The following is a 26,872-nucleotide window of genomic DNA, read 5'->3' on the forward strand; positions in this document are numbered from 1 at the left end:
GCTGATACTGATCTACGCTTCCACAACAAATATCCTAAAGAAAGGCAGTTACGCTAAGGGAGATGAAAAACAGCTTCTTGAAAACAAAACTCTTGCTACCACACTGATCTTTTGCAGTACAAGGAGCATTCAGATCACTTACTAGAAATTAAATCCTCTAATACTGTAGATTCATGTTTTTAACTTGGATAATACTTGGAAAAACAAATGGACCTGGATAATTATATTTTCCACCTTGTTCCAACTCCAAAAATGAAATGGTGATTTGGAGTCAAGTCAGAAGTCTCTTTTAACCTATCAGAACTAAGTGTCCTCAGGCTCAACTTTCAAGACATCACTAGGATTAAGACTGACAACAGGATCAATTCTTACCTACTGACATATCTAAGTCTGTCTACTGAGCACCTAACATCTTCCAACGACCCTTTTGTCTCTTCATACCTAGAAGAGCGGTACTAGAAATCTAATCAAAATTACTTGGGAAGCTCTCATCAACTTAAGAAGAGGTAAGCAACAAACAAACCCTCTGAACACCCCCACAACAACTGAGAACAATGCAGAAAAAGCTTGCTACTTTGGTCTCTACACACAGACAGTTACCTTTGAGCTTCTAATCTTGTGGCTGATCTTGTTGTGGCCCCGGAATGTGCTTCATCATCTTCCTCACCATCTTCTTCCTCTCCTTCCTCCTGCTCTTTAAGTTCATCTTCAGAAGATGTTAATTTCCGACGTTTTCTTTCAGGCTCCGGTGTTTCTGTCCATGTAAAATTTTACACATGTGCTATAATTTTCCAGAAGTCCTCCAAAAGGATATGGATGCTTAGTTTAGAAAAGGTATTCTATTCACAAATCCCACTTTAAATAAGTACTTTTCCATTTCCTTTATGCTTCAGCATTTTTAATTCACACTTGTTTGACTTAACCTTGCTAACACATTCACCAGAGTTTACTTATGCAGCTCATAGCCAGAATTCATAGAAAATTCATGAGGCTTTATAGAAGATCTGGGATGTAGTAATTCTGACATGAAATTACAGCAATTTACACATATTTACATAATATTTACACTAGATGTAACTGAATGCTTTTTCCTAAAGAAAGGAAAATTGAGTAAAGCTTATCTTGTTGCTATTAGTAAACAGAAAGGCACAGTAATATCCTCTCATTCTGTTAGGAATAGCACAGTTTCTTTTTTTTCCTTTACCAGATTCCTCTGATGGAACCAGAGAACGCCTGGGCTTTCTTCCCCTTTTACGCACAATCATTTCTGCTTTCTCAGCTTCCTCTTCCTGAAAAAATAAAAGGAAGCACGTAAGGCAAGAACAGTTTAATTTAAATAGAAGACAGACATTTTTCCCTACATGCTGCTTATAAACATACAAATTAAGAAGAGTACACTTACATTTGTTGTTTCTTTCTTATTAGATATGTCTGTACCTAAAAGGAAGGAAAGAACAAAACTTCATGTAAACATCACAGAACATTTAATGCTTTTATCTAATTTAGAACATGGCTTTGTTGTATTTTGCTATATAACAGAGACTGGGACAATGATTAATTTTATGTTTTATTTTTTTGTAGTAAGGCTTTATATGGCTGACATTTATTGCTTTGTGGCATATGCTGTTTTGTTTTAATGGAAAAGCAAAAGTGACTTACCCCTTTTAACTTGTGTGAGACACTGGCATAGGCTGCCCAAAGAAGTGGCAAATGCTCCAGCCCTGGCAGTGTTCAAGGCCAGGCTGAACAGAGCCTTGGGCAACATGGCCTAGTGTGAGGTGTCCCTGCCCGTGGCAGGGGGGTTGGAACTAGATGATCTTAAGGCCCTTTCCAACCCTAACCATTCTATGATTGTTATTAATCACAGAAAATTTTAGTTTGGAAGGAGGTCCTGGAGTTCATCTAGTCCAACCTCCTGTTCAAAGCATGGCTAAATTAATAGATCTGATCATACTGCTCAAGATCTTGTTCAAGTCCAAAAGTTTCCAAGAACATGGTACCTCCAGGCAATGTGTCTAGTACTTAACTACTCCTGTAGTGAAGCACCAAGATGGCTGTAGCTCAAAAGGACAATCTTTAAATCCTGTTTAATACCTCCTATGCAAATTATTAAGCATGACTTTTGCTGCTGAAGTACTTCCTACTTCCAGTTCAGTGCTTCTTAAAGACTGGCCTGTGCATGTGAAAATGCATTTATAACCCCTATGATCCACGTTTCAACCTGATCTCTCTCCACAGTAGATGCCTCCCACTTCTACCTTTACTAACTCTGATAACAAAGGGATTATTTTTCAAAGCTTTTGAACTTTGTCAAACTGAATTATGTGCAACACTGCAAGGATAAAAATCCTTAGCAATAGAAGGAGAGAAGCAACTTAAGCGAAAGCAAATTTTATATCTCTTTCCCCTGCCATAAAATTGCTGCCTATTTTTGTGTTCTGAAAGGTACACAAGACGACACCAACTCTAAACCCATCACCAATCAGACTGGTAGAATAAATAGAAGAACATCAATGTAACGGATCAAAAACAGATCTCAAAGAGCAGAGAGATATTCTTGATTTCACACGTGCTTTTTGGAGTTCCCTTTTTAAGGCCATAGGGAAAAACTTACATGAAAGCAAATGAAATAAAACACAGATATTTAACTATTTAATACAGAAATGCAACAAAAGAGGACTGACAAATGTATTAAGTATTTTACACAAAGTAAATCTAACATATAACCAACATTTCCGTTGTGTTCAAAAGACATACTACAAAATTCTAGTATGTTTTGGCAAAGTTGCAGCAAAAAGGTTTTTGGTTGAAGAATATGTAACTAGAAGACACACCTTTCTTGATAGACACAACTCTTTCTTTAGGTTGTGAAAACGTAGTACCTTTGCCTCAAGATAAATATAATAAAGATAAATAATACATAAATAAAGATAAATATATAAAGAAATAATAATAAGCTATAGTATCTAAAAATCTTACTGACTTTTAGTAGTAAAAGCAACCACTGATTAGTGCAAAACAATTTTATTTTCAAGTCCAGTGTCAGTGTTATAGGAGGATGCTGCTTTCAGAAGCTAGATGTCTCTTAACTGCACAAGTTGTACTGACTGAAAAGAAATTCTTTGCTTCCCACTCTGCATGCAAGTCTGTCACCATAGCAAACAAGGGTTGGCTATGCAGAACATCCAGAAATTACCAGAATAAGTGAAATGCACAGAGAGATTCCACTTTGTTTTCTTTTCACTGCCAGGGGTTTTCAACCCCTTTTCTCACATGAATACTAACATATGATGAAAAATTTAACAAGACATTTCATCCACTTTATACACTCTTCTTAAAATTGCTGTGACATCAGCAGCCTTTTACCTGGAAAATTAGATGTTACTTAACATGCTAAATTAAGCTTTATGTACGCAGTCAGGTGTCCATCCTTTTGAACAAAAACCAAACCAGAACGCACTTTTACACCTTTCTCACATTCTTGTCTGTTCCCTTTGCAGTTGACAGAAACCAAGCATCACACAAACTGCTAACTCTCCAGAGACAATTCTGAAGCATATGGATTAAAGCTGACATTTTAACAGATGCTGAGAAAATGGGAAATAGCCCATATGTGCAGTGCTGCCAGATTATTTTCTCTGCAGAAACCTGAACTTTTGGAAACTTGCAGAAGATTTGAAGACTTGTTTTTTTCCAGATTTGTTGCATGAATGTTTGTATTTGTTTACAAGCCATTTTTTAACCTGCCTTTCAAGTCTGTCTGCTTCCTGAATGGATTTTCAAGTCTATTTTATGAATGGCCATAATAAAGACAGACACATTTAAACATTCAACCAGTGCAGTTCAGACTCCATACACACAAAGAACTGACTATGCCACCTAAAATTCACCACAGTTTGCCCTCTCACAAATCACAGATGTCTGAACAGGAAGAGGACTAGAAAAGTATCTCACTTGATAGCAGTTTGAAGCACTGAAAGTACATTTCTGCCTAAAGTTAAGCAATGGTCTAAAATCTTAAAGCAGTTGTGAAAGGGGAAAGAAATATCCCCTCAAACTATCACTAAGCTCTTCAGATACCTATCTACAGATAAACCAACTGACTGAACAGAATTCCAAATTTTGAAGCAGTTAATGTATTAAGTGTGATTGATAGTTGCTGTATGAAAGAAAGCAAACAGAAATGGGAACCAATCTGATGGGGTACCTACCTTCCTCTGAAGCTCTGCCATATGCTTATCCACATAAAATAATTATTAGTATATTCTGCAATGCATTAATTAGCACCTAACAGTGCAGCTGCATCTTTGAAATTAGTGTTATCAAGCCGCTCATTTTTACAATTAAAAACTCAGTAGGAATTAGGGACAAGTCTTCACTGCTTTGTTTTTCCACACTGATAGTACTGACTGCCAGAGATGATGCTTATGAAGAATGTGTATGATTTTCTATTTCTTTCACATTTATTTTATTTGTTAAAGCAGATATCATTTGCTTACCAGTTTGAGGTGTTTTAACTCTATTCGCCAAGATAGGAAACTGCAGCTGAAATTAAAAACAAAAAAATTTAGTGTTTTTTTTTTAAATTAAAAAAAAGAAAAAAGAAAAGTCAGAAAAACCTAGGATTGTATTACATAAACACAGAAACTTGTTCCCATTCATAGCAGGACATATCTGCATATCTAGAACCCATGATCATTCTAGTAAGCATACAGAAAGTTTGCACTGAGTTTCTTAACAGTAGCATGCGTTTTTCCATTTATGATCAAAATTTGCAGCGGGTCAAATCAGCCTATAAACCAAAGAAAACATGGCAGCTGCAGTAACCTAACTGACACTATAGCTGCTGCAATAAAAGACAAAGTTCAGAGCAGTTTCAATCATCTACATTTCTGAAAATGTAATTATCAGCAATACAAGAATAAGTTTAGTGCAGTTACTTTATGTGACACATACAGACACATATACATTTGCAGAGTTATGTATCACCAGAATATTGCATTTATACAGATGCAGAAAGAGCCATGTATAATTGCATAACCTCCTATGATGACAGTCCAAAAAATCCAGTTGCTTTCATCACTGAACAACTACACTGGGATGTCTACACTTCCTTTGAAGTAGCAACATGTTCTCAAAGCAGCCTAGGGGAAACTGTCATACAAAGATAATATCTCACCTTACAGAACCACTGTCTCAGATGGAGGGCAGATATCGCTCCTCTTGGAGCCAGCCTGTAACTGACTGACACACCAATCAGTCATCACTGAGAAGTACAAGAGCTTTAAAATAACTAGAACAAGATGATTTTGTTCCAGTACTGAGGATGCCAAGGTATATCTATTTCTGAGGGGGACTTTAAAAAAAAACAAAACACCAATCCCAACAAGCCTCCCTTTCTCCGAATAAAACAAAATAAAAACCCCAACCCCCCCACCAATCCAAATTACATTTCATTAAATTAATATTGGGGAGAAGAGGGATAGGAAGAACTGATTAGGAAAGATTAGGAATTGTGAAACAAAGCTCCACCAGACCCACAGAAGGGACAGGACTCAAAGGGCTGCCTGAAATGCTGCAGGGACGGAACAAGCAGGGACAAGAGAGAACTCCTGCTATCTATAGCCTAGGTGACTTCCCAAACTTCCAACAGCCATGCCTGATGCGTCACTGGGCAGGCAGACAGAACACTCAAGTTCCATTACAGATTCATTTTTAAAATCACCTCTTTTCTATGCAGTAACATTGATTCTTACATAGAGGAATCCCCAACAGAGAAGCCTTCCACCAGAATAAATCAACTAGTCATACAATGCAAATATGGCTAATCCATTACTACCCTGTGCTGTAATCCAACTGGATTCCAGAAACAATCCCAACAGAGTACCTTCTTAGCAGTGAAGGGGTTAAGAAATAAAAGTTAACAGGGGTTAAGAAATAAAAGTACTGCTGAGCTTTAAAACAAAGAGGTATGTTTTATGAGCTCTGAAGTTACTACCACTCACATCTCTATCCTTTCAATGAGCTGTATACATGCTAATATAGGTAATAAAACTGCATTAAACAATACTTCATTTTACAGATATTAAGAGCTATTATATGATAGGTTCAGTATAGGAAAATATGTCACGTTTTTGAAAAAAAGTCACACCCTTTCCCTTCAGGCCAAAATTACTCTCAGCACAAATTAAAAGACAATCAGAATTTCACCCTGTGTACAAGTATATTGCAAGCCATTTTAACACCTGGATTTGTATTAAGTATGTTGTACTAAATTTGATCCTGTTATTTGCTATGTTCCAACTTAATAGTCTATTTTACTTACAAAGTTCAATTATATTAGGAGATACTATTAATAGTCCTTGTTTGCTTAGACTGAACTCAGTTACCAAGTTTTCCATAAGATACTTCTGAAATACTGTTAACTGTTAAACAAATAAATGACTCTTGAATTACTGTGTTTAAATGCACCCAAATAAAATAAAGGCACTTACATTCCCAGTGCTCATATCAGCTTTTGACTCCCCACCTGAGGGAAGAAATATGAATTCAGAACTTGAATGTCATTATTTTCCTTGTTCTGACATAAGGACATTACGAACTACTTACCACCAGGCTGTACAGCTTCAAGAGGGTATTTACGAGGCCTTCCCCTTTTCCGTTTCACTATCACAGGCTGATTTTCCTATTAAAAGTATAGGACAAAAATATTCTAGTTACTGTAACTGTCATTTAGCATTTGAGCAATATAATACAAAGACTGCTGCTGACTTCATAATGGAATAATGGCAGAAGTAGTGATTGCCAGTTGAAAAATATAGATGAGGCAGGAAGAGACACTGCCTGTTACGAAATCCACTGATGGAGCTGAAAAGAAATGAAACAACTCTCTGCTATACCACATTCTCCATGGCTGGCCTCAGGCACAAAGCATGCCTGACAAGACAGTGCCTTCTGCCTCCTTTCCCCCAACTCTATCACTTGATCTCACAAATACCGCTAGCTTACTCTATATACTCACAAACACATCTTTTCAGTCTTACAAGAACAGCAAACTTTATACCTTGTGAGACCCTTTAACAAAATAGCATATGACAGAGGCTACATCTTATAACAGGTGAGTTGAGCAAGTGCAATTAAACAGCCAACATCCTAGCTATCCCAATATACAGGTTAGTGACATTCTCTATAAAAACAAGGCCTTTAGTAAAAAAAGCCCCTTACTTTCAAGTTTAAGCTTTGAAAGATAACTTTAAGCACTGAATATGATCAGATGTTCGGATCACAAAATCCCAAGACTTTCTCTTGTTTACAAGGAAAGAACATGAAGTCCCTCATTCAGCATTTACTGAAGTCTAGTGATGTCTCCTCCCACAGCAGATCTTAGTAACCCAAGCTTTGAGGGAACAAATGTAACAATTTATTCTTTAACTTTTCTTCCACTTCCAAATTAGAAGCGAAAAAAACCCAAACCCCAAATGACAACCCAACGTCCTTATGAGAACTGTGTCCATTTCTAGGGGTCAGCAACAAATTTATCTGTAGGGTTCAGACATTTGTTTACAGCCACCACTGTAAAATATCACAAGTACAGGCTTAAGAGATAACATGAAGAAGTTTGTTGAGTGATAATATTTTTGTAAAGCCAGGTCATATTTGCTAGTGCCTAAACTGTCCACATCTTAACTACAGGGTATTTAGAAAACATGATTTCTATACAAGACAGCTCTACAGAATTGCTTTCTATACAATTTATAAGTACTATTAAATGTTGGAATGGATTTAATTCTACTTCGGTAATCAGCCACTGACATCTTACAGTCTATAAGTTTATGCTTTGTGACACAGAATTTCATGAGTCTTCAGTAATTTACAGTACCGAAGACAAATATTCACAGCTATGCCGGTCTAGTCAAAGTTTTAATATTGCTGTTAACAAAATGCAAAGTATTTATTTTCAGCGTGGACCTGCATTATCTCAGTTTGCTACCGTGAACAAGAACTCACCTCTGGAGAATTTTCATTTGATTCCAGATTGTGCTTTTCCTTTTCAGACATTTCCTGTTCACTGACAAATTCATCTTCATACATACAAAAAAAGAAGAAGAGAGAAATTGTATGCTTTTGGTTTATTATGCAAAGAGGTACAAGCCACAACTTCTGCACTAAAAGCATTATTTCATTCTGTATTCCAAAATCCCTTAAAAACACCCACCAGAAATAAACACTATTTACCTTGCAGCAACAGTACACTGGTCTGCCAGAACGATTCCCTAACACTAGATGAGTTACAGGTCTTCTAATTTAAGGCAAAAACAAAAGCTCAAGAGCATGACCTGCCATGAAATGGTAAGATAAACACAGTCCACTATTCAATTTTCTCCCACATTCCACAAAACAGGAAGCTGATACATGCCCATCGCAGACTGAAGTTATATCGAAGCCAGTATTAACACCGTGGACACACCACATTTTATTATATATTTTAGTGCAATTAATAAGTCAAATATAACAGCACAACTTGCTTGCTCTTTCCTGCTTACTTTCTCTACAGAAACAAACAGGACTGATTTTGAAGGTGAATATATTTATTTGTGTGTGTATATATATATACACACACACATACATTAACACACACACATATATACATAATATTATAAAATATATATATAACATATACCTATATATATTCCCCCCCCCCCCCCCCAAGTGGAAGGGCATATCTTATTTGTGGTCAGGAACAGCTCTTGTCACATACCTGAATTTTGCCATTTCCCTATCCATTATCCATTACTTTATCTGCAATTAGCTTTCCTACCCAAGGCACATGCTTAAGTAATAATGAAGTGGTGACAGAATAGAATAAACATCAGATCTGCTCTCACTGTTAAAGGAACTGGGACTAATGCATTATTGGATAGCAGTACTAGAACAGACAACAGCTAGAGAATATCTGCAAGTATTTCCTGGGATCAAGTTCCTAATTTCTCACAGAACCATTCAAATGCAGAGAAATTATCATTCAGTATGGGTTCAGAAAATTGCCAAAACCAGCCAGTTTCATTACCTTTTTCTTCCATAGTACTTTTAGGAGGTGTATGCATTACATCAATTTCTCTGGACGCTTCTGCTGTATCATCTGAAATAACTTCCTAGATTATTTTGAAACAACAAAGAAAAGAGTGTCTTACTACAAATTGTCATTGTCAGTTACTTACACAAAAAAAAACCAAACCCCAAAACCTGCAAACCAAACCACATCCCAATACATGAGTAATTATTTTATTCATCAAGATTGTGTAATGTCTCTCAAAAATTTTGATGCTGAGAAGCTTCATCAAAATTAGTGGGTTAGAAATATTCCATGTGTGCTCTTAAAAGAAACATCCACTTTGACCTGAATGCCTGTTTTGACTTAGAAGGATCAGTGCAAAGCCAGAATTCAGGTAAAGTTCAATGCCCTCTTGCAGATCTCAGGTCAGTATGACTACTGAACTGACTGAACTAACGCTGAACTGACTGGACAGCTGGGATCCAGCAATGGTCCACACGATCCCAAGCTCCTTAATAACGTGCATATCTGTCCATCACACCTCAAAGGGACTCAGCTGCTGTGCATAGGACAACAGACCCCTGCCTTTTTTTTAATTGTCTCCTCCTTGAAAAGTGTGTTAGTTCTATAGTCAGTTATTTTGTATTCAAGAAACAATGCAAAAGTAGTTTATAGTTAATGAAAATATCTCCCAAAATAACCTGCTATAGAAATAAGCCTTAAATTTCCATCTTATTTACATTACAATTGTGGAACATTAAGAAAATGTTCTTGAAAATACCTTTATGTTATCAGGTTCTGTTCTGGAATACTGACTTTCTTCATCGTCTTTTCTCACATCCTGAGTAATCAGCTGGTTGCCTGTAAAAAGAAACAACAGTTCAACTGTTAGAGAAGTGCCTTCTGCATTTGTCAGATTTTAATGCCACTTTTATATCAGCTCATTACCGTGATTCAAATGATTCTGAAAAGTAGCATCTTATTTACAAGAATAGAAACTTCTGCTAACCCCTCTCCAAAATGTGAAGGCAAAACAATCACAAAAAAGAATTCCATGTTTCTTGTACTTTATGGGTGGGTTTTCTGCTCGTTTTTAAATGTAAGATCAAAATTGAAATGTGTCAGGTACCACATCAAGAAATAAAACATCAACCTTAACTTCAACTTACCCAAAGAAAGCAGCTAATGCTATGTGGGACACTATAATGAATACAGCATGGCTTCTAATTATTCACTTAAGGAAATCAAAATTCTTAGAGTAAATCTATTACCAAAAAAAGATATTAATTATCCTTATTTTTTTTAAATTATTCTTATCCTGGAAAGACAAAAGCAGTTGAGAGCAGAGCTTGAATAGGCATTACATAGTCAACTGCATAACTATTATGTCAACAAAATGTCTCATTAGCAATGAGTTAACTTTACCTAACTTTAAGTTAAAAATATTTATGCCATTCAGTGGACTGACTTCCGGCTTACTTTTGGCTTCCAGGCAGACAAAATGTTACATTAAAACTTAGTTCTTTCCAATCTAACAGACGGAAACATCCAGCCAGAATGGGGTAGATTTTCCTCTGATGATCGGGTCTCCTCAGCTTTATATTCCTTGTGTTTTATTAAAAAATGGTAAAATTAGTAATGATTTTAATGATTAAATAAAAAAGTTGGTTCACTTAAGAGCAAAAAAGCTACTGTAATACTCTTCCGTGCAGTGTTAAACTTCTTATGGTATTTTTTGTCAAATATATTAATTGCAATATTAAAGTTGTTTTGGGAAGAACAATTGTTTTGGAGTTTGGAATCCCCGATGTTCCATTCCTTCCTCCAAAATACCATTTTATGGCCTAATTGCAACAGAACTTTGCTTTCAACAGAAAAGCTTTACACAAACTGGTATAGTTCTGCATCACTCACATTTTTCTTTATCCGTTGATCCTGAAGGTTTACATTGTATTCCTCTAGATCTATGCTCCTCAGTTATCTGGGTATCCAAGTTTTCCACCTACATATAAAACATGATGAAAGGTAACTCCTTACCTTCTTTTTTCTCCCACAAAGTTTCTAAACATAGAAGGGAGAAAGTTTTTTCTACTTACTACTTCCAAGCACAACACACATTAGAATCAAAGTAGCAGTATTATGAAAGCAATTTATTCCTAGAGCTCAAGCAATGCTACTACTGTAGGCTAACACCATGAAAGAACTTCTGACTTATTCTATTTTCAGAATTTCTAATTGATATTTTTAATGAGAAAAAGTTGAGTTTTAATTAAGCACCCTACCGTGCTTTAAAAGCAGTTTATCATCAATTCACACAAAATATTTTTGAATTTAAGACACTCTCCGATATGCAGAAACAGAAGTATCTCACTAGCATCAGTGCCCCATCAGCATGACAACACAGTAATAAATAAATTTACTATCCAAATTTAAGAAAGCACACATTATCTTGTTATCTATGTGTTAAATGTCTTGTTTCTGCTCCATGAGAAATACTTCATGTTTGCAACTTTCCTAGTCATCCTTTTACACATATAAGTTCCAAGTTCTTGTGAAATCACAGTAGACTGCTTAAAAATAACAGATTTATAGTCCTTATCAAAAGCCCCAAGAATAATCCCTATTTTTGTCCTCTGTTCTCAAGGAGGACAATCAAGCTTCTCTTTTCCATCAGTAACAGTCTTGAAATAGTCACAGACTGTGGAACAATACAAGATCTATATACTGGCAAATTAGACATCAACCTACACAGCTGCACAGTCTCATATACATAAACTCTTAACACACAAATAGTATTTTCCTTTTGAGAATATTTAATGTAAATAGAAGGAAATGTAAGTAAGAAAAAAAAAAAAATCACAGAATTAGAGAGGAAGTTTAAAACCCAAGAACTTACATGAAAAGTTTCTTTTTCTAAAGCAACATTCCTCTGCAGCAAATCTATTAAAAAATAATTACAAATATAATCAGAAAAGCTGAGCAAGAGCGAAGTGTCATAGTATCCTCTACTTCACCCCTCTGAAAGGATTCCAGAGTACCTGAAACTATATAAAACTTACTTTCAATGTTGGAAGTAAAAGGTATCCAATCTTATTAACAATATTTGAACAAAACCAAAATAAAAATAAAGAATATGGATTTCTAAAGTATAGGATAACCGAGAATCACTGTCTGGCTACAAGACAAGCAATCATGGGGCTGCCATCTGTGAAATATATGGTAACTTTGATATTTCAAATACAGTTCTAGCATTTGAATGAATCAGAATTTGATCCATCACAACACTAGATGCTGGATCATGGAATGAAGTAAAACAGTGAAATCTATGCCGTAATATTATGTTCCCAGACAACTAAAGTTTGTGTAATTGTACTACTGAGACCTGTAGGTGATACAGTGCACACAAGGTAATTGTTCAATTGCTAGACCCTACTGCATTTTAATTCTGATGAAGTATAGCCTTTGCCTTCCATACCCCAAAAACATGGAAAAATTATGAATTATGGGAGCTGATGAATACCCTTCACTGCTGAAAGTATGTGACAACTTTCAAAGACATTTCAATACATAAAGAGGAATATAAAGAAGCTGCTCCACTGAGTGCTCTACAAACCCCTTAAAATCTGATTCATAAAAGCTATGAATGTTTTAATGAAAAAAAGCTGCTAAAACATTCCAAGCACTTTTCAGCTACAGTAAGAACATAAGCCTTTCAAGAAAACCACTCTACATAAGATTTTATATAAAATTTGTATCTCATTTCTTAAATCTACACATTTTAGCAACAGTTTTTCCCCAGCTATACTGTTCAGTTGCACAACATCTTTCAATTTTTAAAGCAGTGTCAAATGAAGAGCTAGATCCTACCCACTCAAACAGCAATGATTTGTTTACATTCCAAGGAATCTTGGACTACTCAACTACTGTGTCTGCTGTTCATACTCATGACAGGACACACATTTGTCTTTTAAACAACTTCCTTTTACGTACGTTGAGCTATATGTATATATGCATGTATATACATATAAAGAGAGATTATTGCGTGGTGGGGGAGAAAAAGAAAAAGCTCTGTACCAAGAGCTACAAAGCATTATTCTTCAGTGCATGCCATATCCAACATGATTTACACAACAAATGGATTTTTTTGTTAAACATTTTACATTGAACAAGATTATCACAGCTAGATCAATCTGCACATTTTAAAGTTTAAGTACTGTCTGTCTGGGTGACTGAGTGATGTGGAGTGATGCAGTTTTCAGGCACTTCAAAGAAATCTCACAGTACAGAAAAACTAGTTCAAGTTTTGGCTCTGCTGTCCTGAAAACCATGTTCTTCTAACCGATTCTCAGGGTTTACATTTTCTTTCTTGTGAGCAGAGCATGTCTCTTATCACTTACATGAATACCCACCACCATTAAACCAGGTATGTGAATTTGACCTACCCCAAGAATAAAAAGGAATTCAGTTTTATACCAATGCTCATATCTCACCCTATTTTTGTTTTCTAGTTGATAAATGGTTATTCTCGTATGCACACCTAAAAATTTAGAAGGATCTTAACACTGTGTCCTTTCATAGCATTTCAGCTGCAACTTTCCATAAGAGGAAATGCATCTTCAACCTCTTTGGACTCTATATGCAGCAGTATCTCTGGTACCTCCTGGAATTTGCTTTAGTTTTGCTTGTTACTCCATTAACTGAGGATTAACTCTCATCTGGTACAGTTGTAAACAACTTTGTCATGCATCTGGAGCACAAAATCCATCAAGATGGGAACAAAGCAGGGGGGTTTGTTTCTGCTTTAATAGGAAAGCCAAATGATTGCAACACAATTTAAAATATGTGGTTTGGGGAAAATGGAGAATTTTCTTTTTTTGTCTTATCAAAGACTAATTTCATACATGGAAAAGGAATTACTTAGCACAGATCCAAGTTGACTAGTAGCTGATTACCTACTTAAATGTGTTCTTCAATTTCAGTGGATGGTCAGAAATATTTCAATTTTCTGGAGAGCCAGAAAGTAAAATACTTTCCCTAAAGTCTCTGTGGCTTTAGTCCGACAGCACTTACTCTTGTTATACTCTCATAGGGCCTGTTACAACACCCAAACTCAGGATGTTCTAAGGTTATAAAGAAGAAAGCCATTCCTTCGGGAAGTTTCTGTACCTTTCCTGGGCAGATGTTCTTCTATATTTACTGATTTTACTGTTCTTCTATATTTACTGATTTTAAATATAACCTTAGCAGTCTACTTTTAAAAATCCTAAATGCTTTCTACCTTTCTTTCAGCATATCATATTGGAAGAAAAGGCTGACCCTTCCCTCCTACAAAACAAATGCAAAGCCACATGAGCTCCCAGAAATACTTTAAGATTTCTGCAGGCTGTGTTTCAGTCCATCTACACTCATATATAAAATCTACAACCCTCTCATCATAAGTAATAGTTAAGTGGCTATGAAAAGTAAGCTGCTATCAAGATAAAAATCACCTTTTTGAAACTCTTTAGTATGAAGATCCGCATATTCCTCTTCACTTCTTGGACTTTCAGGCTGTTGTGGCTAAACACAAAATCAAAAGAAACAAAAATATTGCTGACATCCAAAATAAGTATGCCTTATTATCCTCTCATGTCATGATGAACATTGTCTCATCATGATTTATAATAGTCTTAAAAAGCTTTATTAAAAGAGCAGTAAAATTATTAATAAGGAACAATAGCTGGGCTAAGTTAAATTACTGTGAACAGTACAGTGCCCAACCTTGACCTTAGAGTTAACTCTGGTACCAGGCATCAGCTTAAAAAATGAGGTCTCAGGTGAAATCTCAGGAAGCCTACTCTGAGCAGTATTTGAGAAATGTTCACATATACAGAAAAATATGTAGCTGCAATGTATAACAAGGTACTATGAATTCTTAAAATTCATGTGCTTTGGGGTTTTCTGGTGTTTTTTTTTTTCTATTTTTTTAATTAAAGTTGCAGATCAGCTATATGTTACTAATGCATAGACAGTGCTGTACGGAGTAAGTGTACTTGGGTCAAATCTGGACACTGTATACTCAGCTACAGTGCCACATGAACATGCCTATACTGACTCTAGGACCATCTTATGCTGGTAAACAGTACAGCTTTTTGCAGGTGGAACTCAAATCAATACATCCCACCAAACTTGGATTTTCTTGAAGTGCATCCCAGGCATCAAAACCATGGTTTAGAACTACTCAGCTGGTCTGTCCTGGAGCTGCAGCCAGGAGCTCTGTGCAGACCCACCCTTTCAGAGATGCTTGGGAGTCTCTGACCCATGTTCACCATCAAAATACTGATTATCAGAGTCTGGCAAGATATGAATACACGGATCCAGTCCTGCATCCGAATGAAGAATTAACCCATCCAGAATCCTGGCTATCACAGATCACAGCACAGACACACACAGACAAGCTCATCTTTGCTCTTACACAAACTATAGCTGGTTATGAGCCCTAGTACCCTGGATTATCCAGGATGCCCTACTCCTCTGTTACAGCAGATAACAGGCTAAGAGTTATCTGATAACAGTAGAGAACAGGAACAAGTGTTCCTCAACACAGAGAATGGGTGCACCTGAAGACAGGCAAGGAAATGATACAAGGAAATGAACAGCAGTGCATGTTTACTACTTCAAAGAACTAAACTAACAATTGCTAAGTGAAAGAACTAATGCATGTATGACTATTTTACAAGTACTATCACAAGCAACATGCATACAGCATGACCAATTCTAAAAAAAGCAAACTTGGATGTCATGGTCACAGAAGGAGCATGGCTGAGTGAAAGAATTGGCTCTACCACAGAATAACACAGACAGCCCACAATTTAAATGCCAGCTGCTTAGAAAAGCACAGCTGAATAATCTGAAAAGTGACTCTTCCAAAGTTTTGAAGTTCAAATGCCATTTTTGCTGCACAAAAATCAAAAGATATAGTAAGAAACCCTAGCAAGATGTATAGTTATATAACAAACAGTATAGTCAAAATTTTCAAAATATAAATACCTCGTCAGTTCTCAAGTTACTTTCAAATTCTAGTTCTTCTGCCAACTTTGGTAAAGCTGCATTATTGCCTAATGAAATACAAATATGTTAAAATTATTAATTATATTATGCTGTATTTATCTCATCTACAGTAGGATGCTGTTTCTCAGTCCCACCTTATGAACACAGCACATGAATTTAATCCTTTCCTGTAGGCAACAGAAACAATGGCAAGTCTGTCTGTAGCAAAGCAGCTCAAAAAAAAACTTAACTTGGCATCTGCAAGAACTCAAGTACTTCTATGTTCCCCTTAATTACAAAAGGATTGGCAATATAGGCTCTTTCAGGATTTACTGCAGCTTATTTATGAATTCTGACTTTGGCTTTTTTTTCCCCTTGCCTTTCTTTCAAAAAAACAAAGCAAAAAAACCCCACCAGCAGATTTTCATAGCAAATTCCAAACAGCAAATCACCTCTATATTAACAAATGCAGAGTTAAGGAAAAATGTTATCCTTAGTACTGACAATTAGATCCAAATCCATAAGCTCTAGAACCATATCCACTGAAGTTACCCGATTTCTACAGAGACTGAAAGCTCATTAGATCCTGTTAGTGACAATGTAATCTGAGAAAATCTTAACCCCCCATCTATTTCACCCATGGGAAGAACAGTATGCTTATAGCATCTGAAAAACAGGCCATGCAGACATCATCTTCATGTGACTTCTACAGCCTTTTTGGACACCTATTCCAGAAGCTTGTTTATACAGCTTTTCCTAAACAAAAAGAAATTGCTATAACATGATAATTAATCTATGATGCACATGAAGTGATTAAACTGTGGTCCACAGAATAAGACTACCATTACCACTGGCACTTAAAAGAGGCTACATCAATGGACAACAAGGATTGAGCAAAGCACTAAGACAGAAGTATCTTAGTGTAGCAGTTTACATTTTCGTGGCTCATGTTTGTCTCCTGTATAAATACTGAATAACATTTTTCAAGTTTACTAGACTGGCATCTTTCCCTGACAAATTCCCAAGATCCTCAAAATCTGCAGAGTGATCTTCTTCACCCCAAAGATCAATAAAACTAGAGAATGGAGTCAATTTTTGAGAAACTAGACCTAATTCACATTATATTTTTTTTAATCAACAGCAAAAGACAAGACATAAGAAAGAAAAGGTTTTAAAAGTAGTCCTTGATGAGCATCATTCCATATCCTTCTGTATAAAGAAAAAGGATCACATTTATTTACTATTTTTCTACAGTTTAATTACTCCAAATTTATAATGAAGTCAATCTTCACTTCAGTTTGGCATCTAGAGAATATATCAATCTTCATAAACTTGGTGCTTGAACTACTTTGGAGGATCAAAGAGGAGAAAGGCCGAAAACAGCAGGATGTTCACTACACAGTATGTTAGGAACTAGCAACCACGCAAATTCATTTCAAATAGTATCTACCAGAAAAATATATCTGGAAATAAAACAGGATATCCTTAATGTCATATACTATCATAAATTTCATCATAACTATCGTAAGTTTTGTATTTAAAATAAACACCTGTCATTGCTTAAAAATACTAGTTTATTTAGCATGACTGATTCCTTTGTAACACAAAGGAGGACCATTTCAAGTACATTCACAACACAAAATTCAGCATACGGGAGTGGATCTGAATATGACCATTAAATAATAATTCAGTGAAAATCTGCAGTTAGGATTAAGGATGGCTATTCCTAACCTTCAAAATTATTAAGAAGTTGCTTTTTAAAAATGCTGAAAGTATGTCTAAATGAAACACATCTTCTTTCCTATAAGAGCTTTTTTGAATTTCAAAACTCATTAATAGCAAAACCCATCTGTAGCTCCACAGTAACTACCCCTTGCAAACCACTCCACATACATTGTTTTAAAATGAGCTAATTTTAATGGCTTTTTTGTACTCTGTATTTCCAGCATACCCCAGATAATTGTGTTCAGTCACTTCTATACTCCCAGAAGCACATGCTTAAATATTTGTTACCAAATCTCAAATATAATATTAACAGTTATTTTGCAACCAAAAAAGAAATCCACTGTATTTGAACACTGTAAGTTATTTTAACTATAATAACAACACAACGCATCTATTTATGACAGCTTGTAAACTGAAGAGTTAAAAAAGGGAAGAAGAAATCCTCACCTGAATTAAGGGTTGTGTTACTTTTTTGAATAGTAACTTCAATTCCAATATCATCTATTTTAATCAAGTTCGTTTTGTCATCACTGCTGTATAGCTCTTCTACATGCAACAAAGGGAAGTCATTTCCCCCCCCCAGTTCTGCTTCTGTTGTCACTTCACCATGGTTGGTATTTACAGTCACTTCATTTGCAGAAACTAATGAAAGAGCTTGCGCCCTAGGCAGGGGAGTCCTTATTTCAGAAAAGTCACTTTCTAAAATAGAATTAAATTTGTAATTTACATTCCTTAGCGTTCCACTCTCTCCCTCTGCTTCTGAAGTAGTACAAGAGAGTTCTGATGCAACATCCTCATGCAAAACATCTTCAGCTTGCTCATCATCCTCACCTGCCTCTGAGGAAGGACTTGGACTCACAGCAGTCTCTGTACTAATCTCAACGCAAAGGGCTTCATCTACACTCATGAGGTTCACTGAGTTTTCTTCTGTTTCTGTGATTTCATCATCTACTAAAGGCTGAGATGTTGCTGATTCTCCCCTCTCACCACCCTCATCGGTTTCTTTCTCTCTACCAACCACAAGCAAAGAATTGCTGCTTTTTTCTGGGCCTGTAGTTGATAGGATGTGTTCAATCTGGTTAGCAGTATTAAAAATTCCTTCACTTTTGTCTTTTACTTCTGTATTCTCATCAGCAAGTTGACTTTCTTCTATGACTGTAAAGGTGAAGAGACTATCACATTCTTCCATTGTGCTTAGAGTGATCACTGCACCCTCCTCCTTATCTCCTACACTTGAAGCAGCTTGTTGATCTTCATTGTCAGTGGCAACCCTCAGCACAGGAGCTCCACATTCTCCCACAAAAATCACAGAACCTTTGCTCTTTGCATCGGCATTGAAAGTGGCTAGTCCAAACTGTTCATCTACAGTTGCAGTGGTCTCCACAATCTTACATTCCTCTGATGCATTTGGAGAGATAAAGGCATCTTCATCTCTTTCTGCTACAATGAGCTGACTTTCAGCTTGTGGTGCTGCACTGATCAGGACTATCTCACATTCTTCTGTCATGCTTGTAGTGATCATAGCAGCTTCATACCTTCCCTCTGTTTCCGAAGCAGTGAGTTTGTTTCCATCTTGTATAGATACACTAGACATAGGAGCTTCGAAACACTCTGCTGTACTTGTAGAGATCATTACTGTTTCATTTTTTGATTCTGTGTCTGACACATGTTGAACTGCCTCTTCTGTGACCTCACCTGACATTAGGATTACGTGTTCTTCCACAACACTTGTGGAAATCATTGCACACTCATCTTTTTCTTCCTTACCGCTAGCAGTTGGGTGTCTTTCATCATCATCATCATCTCCTCCTCCGCTGGATTCACTGGGCATGGGAACCTCATATATTTCCGTATCTATAGAAACTGCAGCATTCTCACTTGTTTCTTCTGTTTTCATGGAGGGGAGCTGATCATCATATTCAACAGCTGCACTTGACATAGGAGCCTCAAATTCTTCCACAATACTGGTGGAAATCATAGTGCACTCATCCTTCTCCTGCTTACTGCTTAGAGTATGCACACACTCTTTAAACTCTGAAGCTGTACTGGGCATAGGCACCTCTGTGTCTTCAGTGTCTACTAAGATCAAAGAGCTTTCCCCACTTTCATTGGTTCTTGCAACAGCAAGTAGACCTTCCTCATCATCCATGGCTGAATGTAGGGGAGCATCACTTTCTTCTACTGTACTGGTAGAGATGACATCAACTTTTACTTTTTCTTCTCTATCAGCAGGAGTAAGAGAAGTCTCATCTTCTTTTGGAACTCCACTACTTATAGAGGTATCAAGTTCTCTGCTGTCAAAGGAAGTCATGGCATTCTCATGTTTGTCTTTGGCACCAGAGTGACTCTTCTCTTGCACTACCACAGCACTAGTCATGGGACCCTCACATTCCTCAGCGTCTAAGGGCATCAAGGTACCTCCATTCTTTCCTGTATGTGCAGTCAAGGCACCCTCATCTGCAGCACTTGCACTGGTTACACTGCTTTCAACAATCCCTTTAACATTTTTGCAGTTTGTGCCAGAATTAGCTTCTTTCTCTGCACTCATCAGGCTGTCAACAGTAAGCTTATCTGTATTTGTGCCAGCCACTCCTGACTCTGCTTCCATTTGCTCAGCAACGATGCAGATAATGGAACTTTCACCTTCTTCTGAACCTATACAAATTAGTGTATTTTCACTTTCCATTCCTGTACAAGTAGAAGCATGCTCATTTTCTTCATTTCCTCTTCCTGTACTGGTCACAATGCCCTCACCCTCTTCATCCTCTTCTTTTGAGCCTGTACTAGTCACAAAACCTTCATCATCACACAGACCTACGCTGACTGTAGCAATATTGGCCTCTTCCTTTGCCCCTGTACTGTCCATTAGACTCTCACATTTTTCAGCTTCTAAACAAACTGCAAACCCCTCATTGCTGTCTTCTAGCCCTGTGCAGACAACTGAAATTTCAGCATCATCTTCTGGAGTTATGCCTGTGCTGGTCACTGCACTTTCACCATTTACCGTATCCTCAGATTTATCACTACTAGTTCCAGCTGTGGCACTGTTGTTTGTGACCACGGCAACACACGCACCAGTTACAGTGCTTTCTCCTTGGGTGTCTGTACCAGTCACTGAACAGATGACGAAGTTGTGGCCTCTTTCTTCTGCACCTGTGCAAGTCACAGTACCTTCATTTTCTTTAACTTGGCTAGCTCTCACACTGCCCCTAAATTCACCTGAACTATTATCACTTGTCGACCCTTCACCTGTTTCTGTCCCTGCACTAGTTACAGCTCCATCGCTCTCTACTTCACCTAAACAGGATACAGAACTTTCAAATTTGCCTGTATCTACAGAAGTTGAGGTATTTTGCTTTTCTTCAGAGCCTGCACTAGTTACAGCATCATCTTTTTCTTCTGCCCCAGCACTATTCACACTGTCTTCAATTTCTACTCCACTTGCATTGACTGAATCCTTACCACTTTCTTCTGCATCAACCATGGTACAGTCACGATTTTCTTCTTCTGTACTTGTTAGGAAACTTTCACTCTCTGCTAATCCTTCGGTGACAACATTGCTGCCACCTTCTTCAGCTGCTGCAACAGTACACTCACCAATATCTGCTCCTGTGATGAAACTGCTGCCCTCATTTCTTTTTACCCATATGCCTGTTGTGAAACCTTCATCAGCTTCTATGCTTGTGCAGATTACTGTCACCTCACTTTCTTCTTCTGAGCAAGTGGTTGTAGCATCACTGTCCTTTTCAGAATGTGATGCACCTTCGGCTCTTTCTTCCCCTGTACTAGTGGCCATTACAGTACTCTCAATGATCTTTTCTGTACTAGTTCCTATCACAGTGGCCGGACTTGTTTGTAGGCTGCTGTACAACAGACTAAGTTTACTACTTCCTGCGCTGGTATCTACTGTGCTGCTTTCATTTTTATCTTCCATGACAATCACACTATTCTCTTCTTGCCCACTGGCTGCAAGAGAGCCTTTGACTGTTTTCTCAGGAACTCTTTCGGGCACTAAGACAGAGGAAGATTGTATCATATCATCAATATCATGCATCTCCTTTTCCACATTATCCATCATTGTGCTTCTGCCCTCCTTTGTGGAAGGATCTATATTAAAGCACTCTCTTTCTTTTGTTTTCAGAAGTTCTTTTGCTGGTACACTTCCACAATCTTCAGTTATGTCAGATATTAAGTCTTCCTCTTTTATTTTCAACTCGCTCCCCTGAATGCTTTCTAACTTTGCTGTTGCATTGTAATCTTCTTGACTAGGTAGCCCAGCTGTACTGTCTTCCATTGCCCGTTCATCAGGTTGGGGCACCTTGTTATCTTTTTCTATACTGTTTGTCATAGTGGTATGGTTACCTTCATCTTTCATGACAGAACTTGGCAACGCATTATCTTGTTCCATGTGTACAATTGGTGCTGCATCATTCTTCAAAATGAAAGAATCTTCAAATAAAGTCCCATCTGAATTATAGCATTCTTTAGACATACTACTCAAGGAATCTCTAAAATCTGAGACATCCATATCCATAGACTTTGCATCAGCAGCATCTTCTCTGGGAGAATTAACTGCTAAAGGAACATCATCTAAATTAGAATTTAACACAGTTTTTAAATCCTTTGGTCTTCTGCTATCTTCTGAAGCTTGATCCTTACTGGGAACATTCCGTACGACTCTACCACTTGTTTTGTATGCAATGCTTGTTTTATAAGCCCCTTGTTTATTGGGTCCTTGATCCATGGAAGCTTGCTTGGAAAAAGTGTCTAAGGCACCAACTTGTTTATTAGGGATATCTTCTTGTTTAAGATTTTTTTCATTTGCAGGCAGAAACTGCAATTCACAAGCTTTAGGATCTGCCAAGCTGTGATTTAATTTCTTATTTGAAAGGGAGAGATGTATTTTTTCTTTGGTTGCAGTCTCGGCATCTGTGGCTTGGAATGAGTTTTTAATGTCTTTTCCTTCAATATTAGATGCTTCGTGTTCTTTTGTTTGTTTCAAATCAAGTTCCATCAGCTCTTCCTCATGACCAGAATGCAAGTCATCACTATTCATACGTGACTTTTCAGGGGCTGGAGCATGGCTACTTTCAGTTGTGCTTGCTGGTTGCTTTTCCTCTCCAAGTAAATCTTGGTTTGATATGCTGCTTTTTCTATTTTCACTGGGTATCATCTTACTTTGTTTCTTTTCCATTGCTACTGTGATGCTCAATACTTTTTCATGACCACTATCCGTTTCTTTAGTACCCTTATCTTCCAATTTGATACTCTCTTCCTTCTTCTTTATTTCCTTGTTGCTGTGCTTTACGACTCTGTTTTTGTGACCTTCAGCAGAGAACCTTCTTTCTAGTTTGGAATTGCTTAAATCTTTATCACCTCTATATTTCTCTTTCATAAATCCTTTTTCTCCGGAATGTAACTTAACCCTGTGACTGAAGTCTTTTTGTGATCCCTGATTTGACTGTGTGACACTCACAAGCTCAAACTCAACACTACTCTCTTCAAAAACTTTGTCTTCATTCTTGAATTTGTGTTGCTTATCTGAATTATTCTCTTCCATTGTCTTATCTTTGTCTAACTTCTGACCAGTCTCTTGCTTGGTTAAATTTTCCTGTAATTCTGTTTCAGATGCTTTGAACTGTTTACTATGACTCTTTGACTTAGACTTTAACAAAATCTTGTCTTCCACTAAGCTCTTAGACCTTCGTCTATCTTTATGAACACCATCATCTTTTTTCAAGTTACAATCAGAGTTAGTTGATTCTATTTCATGTTTATCTTCTGAGTAGCTTTCGCTCCTTCTGTGTGATGCAGAAGCAAGTTGCTTTGAGGCACTTAGGGAATCCTTTTGCGGCCTAGAATCACTCAGGGACCTTTTAGACTTGTATTCTGCTCTTGATTTTTCTGTTGAGACATGTTTGTCCTTTTTATTTTCCTTACGCAGCAATTCTTCAGCTTTTGACTCAGAAGCATTTTTTCCCTCTTTTCCTGTTACTGATACTTTCCGTTCACTTCGGTGTTTACTTTTTCTTTCAGATTTGTCATCTGAGGCAACCTTTATTTGTTGATTATGTTTCTGACCACCATCCTCTCCTTTCAAACTTTTCTCAAATGAATGGATTTCAATATCTTCACTTGATCTGTGAACACTATCTCCTTTATATTTGTGCTTTAAAGAAAGTTTATCTTCTAAAGAAGCTCTTTCCTTGTCATTTTTATCTCTGTAAGACTTGGCTTCTTTTTTGGCAGCATTTCTCATATGCTGAATTTCTATGTCACTATCTTTTTTCGGATGTTTTTCATTTTTAAATATGGATTTCTGCTTCTGTAGTTCTTCAGTATTGACTTCTGCTCTATCCCCTTGTCTTTTGGAATCCTTTTCACTGTCCTGCTGGGCTCCTTCAGCCTGAAAAGAAGTGGAGGTTTTTCTTTTATGTTCTTTTTCTGCTTTAGAATCACTTTTACTTTCTTCAGTTGAATGCACCAATTCTGAAAGTCTTCTAAGCTGTTTAGTGATTTCACTTTTCCCATGATTATGCTTTAATTCTTTTGAAGAATTTTTTTCACAAGCCTACAAAAGAGAAGTTTTTATATAAACAAATGTTACACAGTTCCTTCATTACGTGACCAAACAGAATTGTTAAGGGCAAGCTCTCTTAAAAAACAATACACTAGAGAATACATTTTAATAAAAAATCACCTAAAATATGGTCAGCAAGAAAATGAAACTTGCCATTTTCACTTCAGCTATCTGCTATTGTGGGACAAACCAAAGAAACAGAAGTTAATGTTAAGCAGTCCATTTGAACCTGAGTATCTTTTCTTTATAATGTGATTTTTCTAAAATTATTTAAATGGATTTTTAAATGGACAATCACAATTTTGAGTTCTGCATACATTACTAGAAACAGCTGCCATGCTGTCTCTTAAAAATTCAACACCACAACTCCCCATCCCCAAACCAAACCGAACAACACCCTCAAATCCACAAAAGACAAATCAAGACTTCCATATGAATTTCCAATTATCACTTTTTTTTTGTTAATAATGTTGTTGGTAAAAATTCTTGCCATAAGAATTCTCTTTCCTTTAGTGTTTGGACTACATTCAGTTTTTCCTTAACTTCTCAGTGAGGAGTTTAAATAGATCACGCTCCTTGAGTCTTTGTACATAGGACACACTTGGTTGTTTTAAAAACCCAGCATGCTTCACAGAATAGGGCTTAACTATAGCTCATGTTCTACTACAACATATATCAGAACTGAATTCATAGATTGTGTATTCTAGCAGCTACTGGAATTCAGAAGACATTATTACAGCAATGTCAGATCACTAACAACTGAAAGAACTGGGAGGAAAAGAATACATACGATCAAATGCAATTTAGTACTGAATTATGAACAAGTACTATTACAATTAAAAAGGAAGATCATAAGCTTTGAGAGACACACACCTCATTTGTCTTTTGCGTTTCTTTAGTATCTTCTTCAGATAGCTCGTATTTCTTTCTGCAGCCATCTTCAGCACGCCTGAAAGAGGTATTTGGACAAATAAAAAAAGAAAAATCAGTATCAGCCTAACATTAGTTTGTAGACCTTCTACTTTTACAGCTGAAGGAGAGAGAATTGCACACAAAAAATCCTGAAATAGAGCATCATCACATGAATTCTGTCTAGCCAATTTGCCCAAGCTTTTTTCTCTTAGAAAATTATGTGTACCATGTCCTCTGGACATCGGGGCTTTAAAGCAGAGAATATTAGTATAACAATATTAGTACTACAGTTGTCCCTGTAAAATGGGTAAGATATCTTGCCCCATACATACCTGTATGTAGACAGATACGGACACGTGCACATACCTATGTAAAACATCAATTTAAAGACCAAGTCTTTAATAACCAAGCCTTTAATTTGTGCATTGAATAACTTAAATATTAGATTCACAAATATCTAAAAGCTCTCCATTCTCGTGTCTTTATTACCATTCTGTCTGCAAAAAGCTGTGTAAAGTCTGCTACCACAATCTGAACTGCAATATATTTAAAGCAGCTATAACTTGAATTTCTGCCTGAATTTCATACTTACTAGTAAAACAATTATGTGAATATTGTAAGAGGAAAATGTTACAATGGGTAAGGCTAACTGCAAAGTTGAAGAGAACATTTTCAATCTGCAAAAATTAATATTGAAAAACTTCATTCCTTTTGAGCAAACACAGGAATACCTTGAATCTCTCTTTCTTTTTCTGCTCAAGGCTACTTTTTTTTCTAAAAATTTCTGTTCCTTAAGCACATCCTTAATGCTGGTACCAGTAGCTTTTGACTCAAGACTTCTTGATGAAGGTTCTTCTAAGTTCAAGCCACTCTTTCCTAAAATAATAAGCAAATGGTGAAATACACATGCTATTGTATTACTGTTTAAATGCAACTGAAAGCAGTACAGAAAGTCATTATGTGTAGCAGAAAATACTAGTGTATACAGGTATTCACTTCAATTAAGCAATGTAATGATACATGAAATGGTATATGGATATATATGGAAAAGTGAAGATATGAAATTTGTATTAATAATTCACACTATGCACTTTTCCTGTTGCATCGCTATTGAGATGCTGTAGTTTTAAGGGAAACGACTAGAGACCTATTACCAAGATTTCAAGTTGATTTGTTTTTTTTTCCAGAAAGAGTGAGGGAAAGCAGGGCAGCAGAGGCTAATGTTATACTTCTCACACCTTTAGCATTTTGATTTCCAATTTTTAGGGATTTTGTTTTTTCTGCAGCCTTCTGTTTACGTTTTTCTTCAAGTCTCTCCCTGTTAATTTGTCGTCTTAAGAGTCTCTCTTCTTTTTCTTTGGCCTGGAGATATAAAACAAGGAAAACAATTAATTTAGCATTAGGTCAAAGAGTATTCTTCAACTACAAATGTAAGTCTAAAACCCACAAAACCCAGAATACTGTAGCTTGGGAGAAATGAAAAAAAAAAAAAAAAATAGTCCTTAGAAATCATCATATGAAAGTTAATGGAATTCTCTACTACTTCTGAGAAGTTAGCTGAGTTCCAGAGTCCA

At 36.6% G+C, this 26,872-nt stretch overlaps 1 protein-coding gene across 13 annotated transcripts in view; it reads right to left on the reverse strand.

Moving 5' to 3' along the window:
- Positions 1 to 26,872, reverse strand: part of BOD1L1 (biorientation of chromosomes in cell division 1 like 1) — a 37,808-nt gene that overhangs the window by 3,562 nt on the left and 7,374 nt on the right. Inside the window, exons 7-23 of one of the 13 annotated variants that reach the window (XM_061469334.1) lie at positions 26,537 to 26,660; positions 26,030 to 26,174; positions 25,260 to 25,335; positions 18,638 to 24,377; positions 16,082 to 16,149; positions 14,542 to 14,611; positions 11,949 to 11,992; positions 10,967 to 11,054; positions 9,834 to 9,913; positions 9,068 to 9,152; positions 8,008 to 8,081; positions 6,610 to 6,685; positions 6,495 to 6,529; positions 4,500 to 4,545; positions 1,403 to 1,437; positions 1,205 to 1,289; positions 601 to 754 (exon numbers count right to left, since the gene is read on the reverse strand). In XM_061469334.1, coding sequence (XP_061325318.1) covers positions 601 to 754; positions 1,205 to 1,289; positions 1,403 to 1,437; positions 4,500 to 4,545; positions 6,495 to 6,529; positions 6,610 to 6,685; positions 8,008 to 8,081; positions 9,068 to 9,152; positions 9,834 to 9,913; positions 10,967 to 11,054; positions 11,949 to 11,992; positions 14,542 to 14,611; positions 16,082 to 16,149; positions 18,638 to 24,377; positions 25,260 to 25,335; positions 26,030 to 26,174; positions 26,537 to 26,660 — 7,025 coding nt within the window. Of the gene's footprint in view, positions 1 to 600; positions 801 to 1,204; positions 1,290 to 1,402; positions 1,438 to 4,499; positions 4,546 to 6,494; positions 6,530 to 6,609; positions 6,686 to 8,007; positions 8,082 to 9,067; positions 9,153 to 9,833; positions 9,914 to 10,966; positions 11,055 to 11,948; positions 11,993 to 14,541; positions 14,612 to 16,081; positions 16,150 to 18,253; positions 24,378 to 25,259; positions 25,336 to 26,029; positions 26,175 to 26,536; positions 26,661 to 26,872 lie in introns of those variants that run through there. The other 12 variants (XM_061469295.1, XM_061469324.1, XR_009746220.1 and 9 more) reach the window with 12 other exon arrangements.

The sequence above is a fragment of the Pezoporus flaviventris genome, unplaced genomic scaffold (genome assembly GCF_033815535.1).
Source record: "Pezoporus flaviventris isolate CSIRO_AGI_PZ_B2104156 unplaced genomic scaffold, CSIRO_AGI_Pfla_v1 ptg000002l, whole genome shotgun sequence".
In the NCBI taxonomy this organism is placed as follows: domain Eukaryota; kingdom Metazoa; phylum Chordata; class Aves; order Psittaciformes; family Psittacidae; genus Pezoporus; species Pezoporus flaviventris.